This window comes from Dipodomys ordii, unplaced genomic scaffold (assembly GCF_000151885.1).
Source record: "Dipodomys ordii isolate 6190 unplaced genomic scaffold, Dord_2.0 Scaffold125, whole genome shotgun sequence".
Classification (NCBI taxonomy): domain Eukaryota; kingdom Metazoa; phylum Chordata; class Mammalia; order Rodentia; family Heteromyidae; genus Dipodomys; species Dipodomys ordii.
Window position 1 is genome coordinate 155203 of NW_012267341.1, and position 1363 is coordinate 156565.

Here is a 1363-nt window from a genome sequence, read left to right on the forward strand (position 1 = left end):
AACAATGAGGCCATTGCCCAGCACCGTGGCCAGGTACACAGGAAGAAACAGCACAAAGCACACTCTCTGCACCTCAGGATCCTGGAAGAGGCCAGCAATAATTAATTCAGTCACATTATTTGTAGTGGCCATACTGGATGTCAGATAGTGAGATTCCTGAAATAAGACATTGCAGAAGCAATTCATCTTATTTATTGAGCTTCAGGGAGTATATATTGCTTATTAATTATAGCATATATTTCTTATTAATCATGCATTTAGCCAGTACATATCCATTCACAATTAAACATTAGCATTCAATTTATGTCATTTTAACTTATTTAATTTTATACTCAAAATAGGAGTTCAGAAAAGGCGTTATAGTCTCATACTCAGAGGACAGTAAATTCTGGCACTTACACCCACTCTTTGGGTAATTCAACCAAAAGACAACCAGGAAGAATGTCTTACTGATGGGTATGGGGGATAAAAGGATAAGGGTAAATGATTGAAAAGAGGAATTCTGAGCATTTACAGTCATAAATACACAATGTACATATATAAAGACTAACCTAGGAAACTTGAAGGAGATAAGTGGGGAAGAGATAGATTGTAGAAAATGTCGAGTTGGGAATTGTTAACTAAAATAAAACATTATAGAAATATTTGAAATTTGACCAAAACTCTCATCCTATCATGGTCAAATGACTAACCAATATCAGATACTCTTGTTCTTTATGGATCATTAAGTAATATATGAAATATGGAAATCATGTATCTAGAGAAAAAGAGAAAGGGAGATAGAGAGAAATTCATATAATAGGTTTCATACACTTATGGACAAAATAAGATTGCTCTACAGCTTGCTAGTTTTTCTTTCAATGATCTATTTTGTTTAAATGGATGTTATTTGTTTTAATTATTTATATTTCTTTGTGTAACCTTTACACAATTATTCTATTCCTCTCTAGTGAGATATATACTTTGTTCCCTAGAAGTTTATTCTTTATGTATTCAACTTAGTAATACTGAGTTTTTATTTTGACATAACTGAAAATGTATATGTACTTATGTGAGAGAAAAGATCTATATATTTTTTACTCAATATCTTTAATGATGCTATGCAAAATCCACTGTCTCTTTAACTGCTGATAATCACTATGAAATTCTATACTTGTCCATTTCTATAATGACCGCTGTGTTAACAAGAATCACAAAATACATAAACTTATGGAATCTGCTTTTTTTGACTTAGCATGCTTTTCCAGATATTTCATCCAGATGGCATATGTCAGTAGCTCGTTCCTTTTCCCTTAATGTGAAATGGTGCAGGGAACATTTCATTCCTCTCTCTTTCTCTCTATCTGTATCTCTCTCTCTCTCA

At 32.5% G+C, this 1363-nt stretch overlaps 1 protein-coding gene across 1 annotated transcript in view; it reads right to left on the reverse strand.

The window, feature by feature from the left end:
• LOC105996012 (olfactory receptor 4B1-like) overlaps positions 1–132 on the reverse strand; it is a 17794-nt gene extending 17662 nt beyond the window's left edge. The window contains 1 exon segment of the mRNA XM_013029951.1: positions 4–132. Coding sequence (XP_012885405.1) covers positions 4–132 — 129 coding nt within the window.
• Positions 133–1363: the final 1231 nt, after the last annotated feature.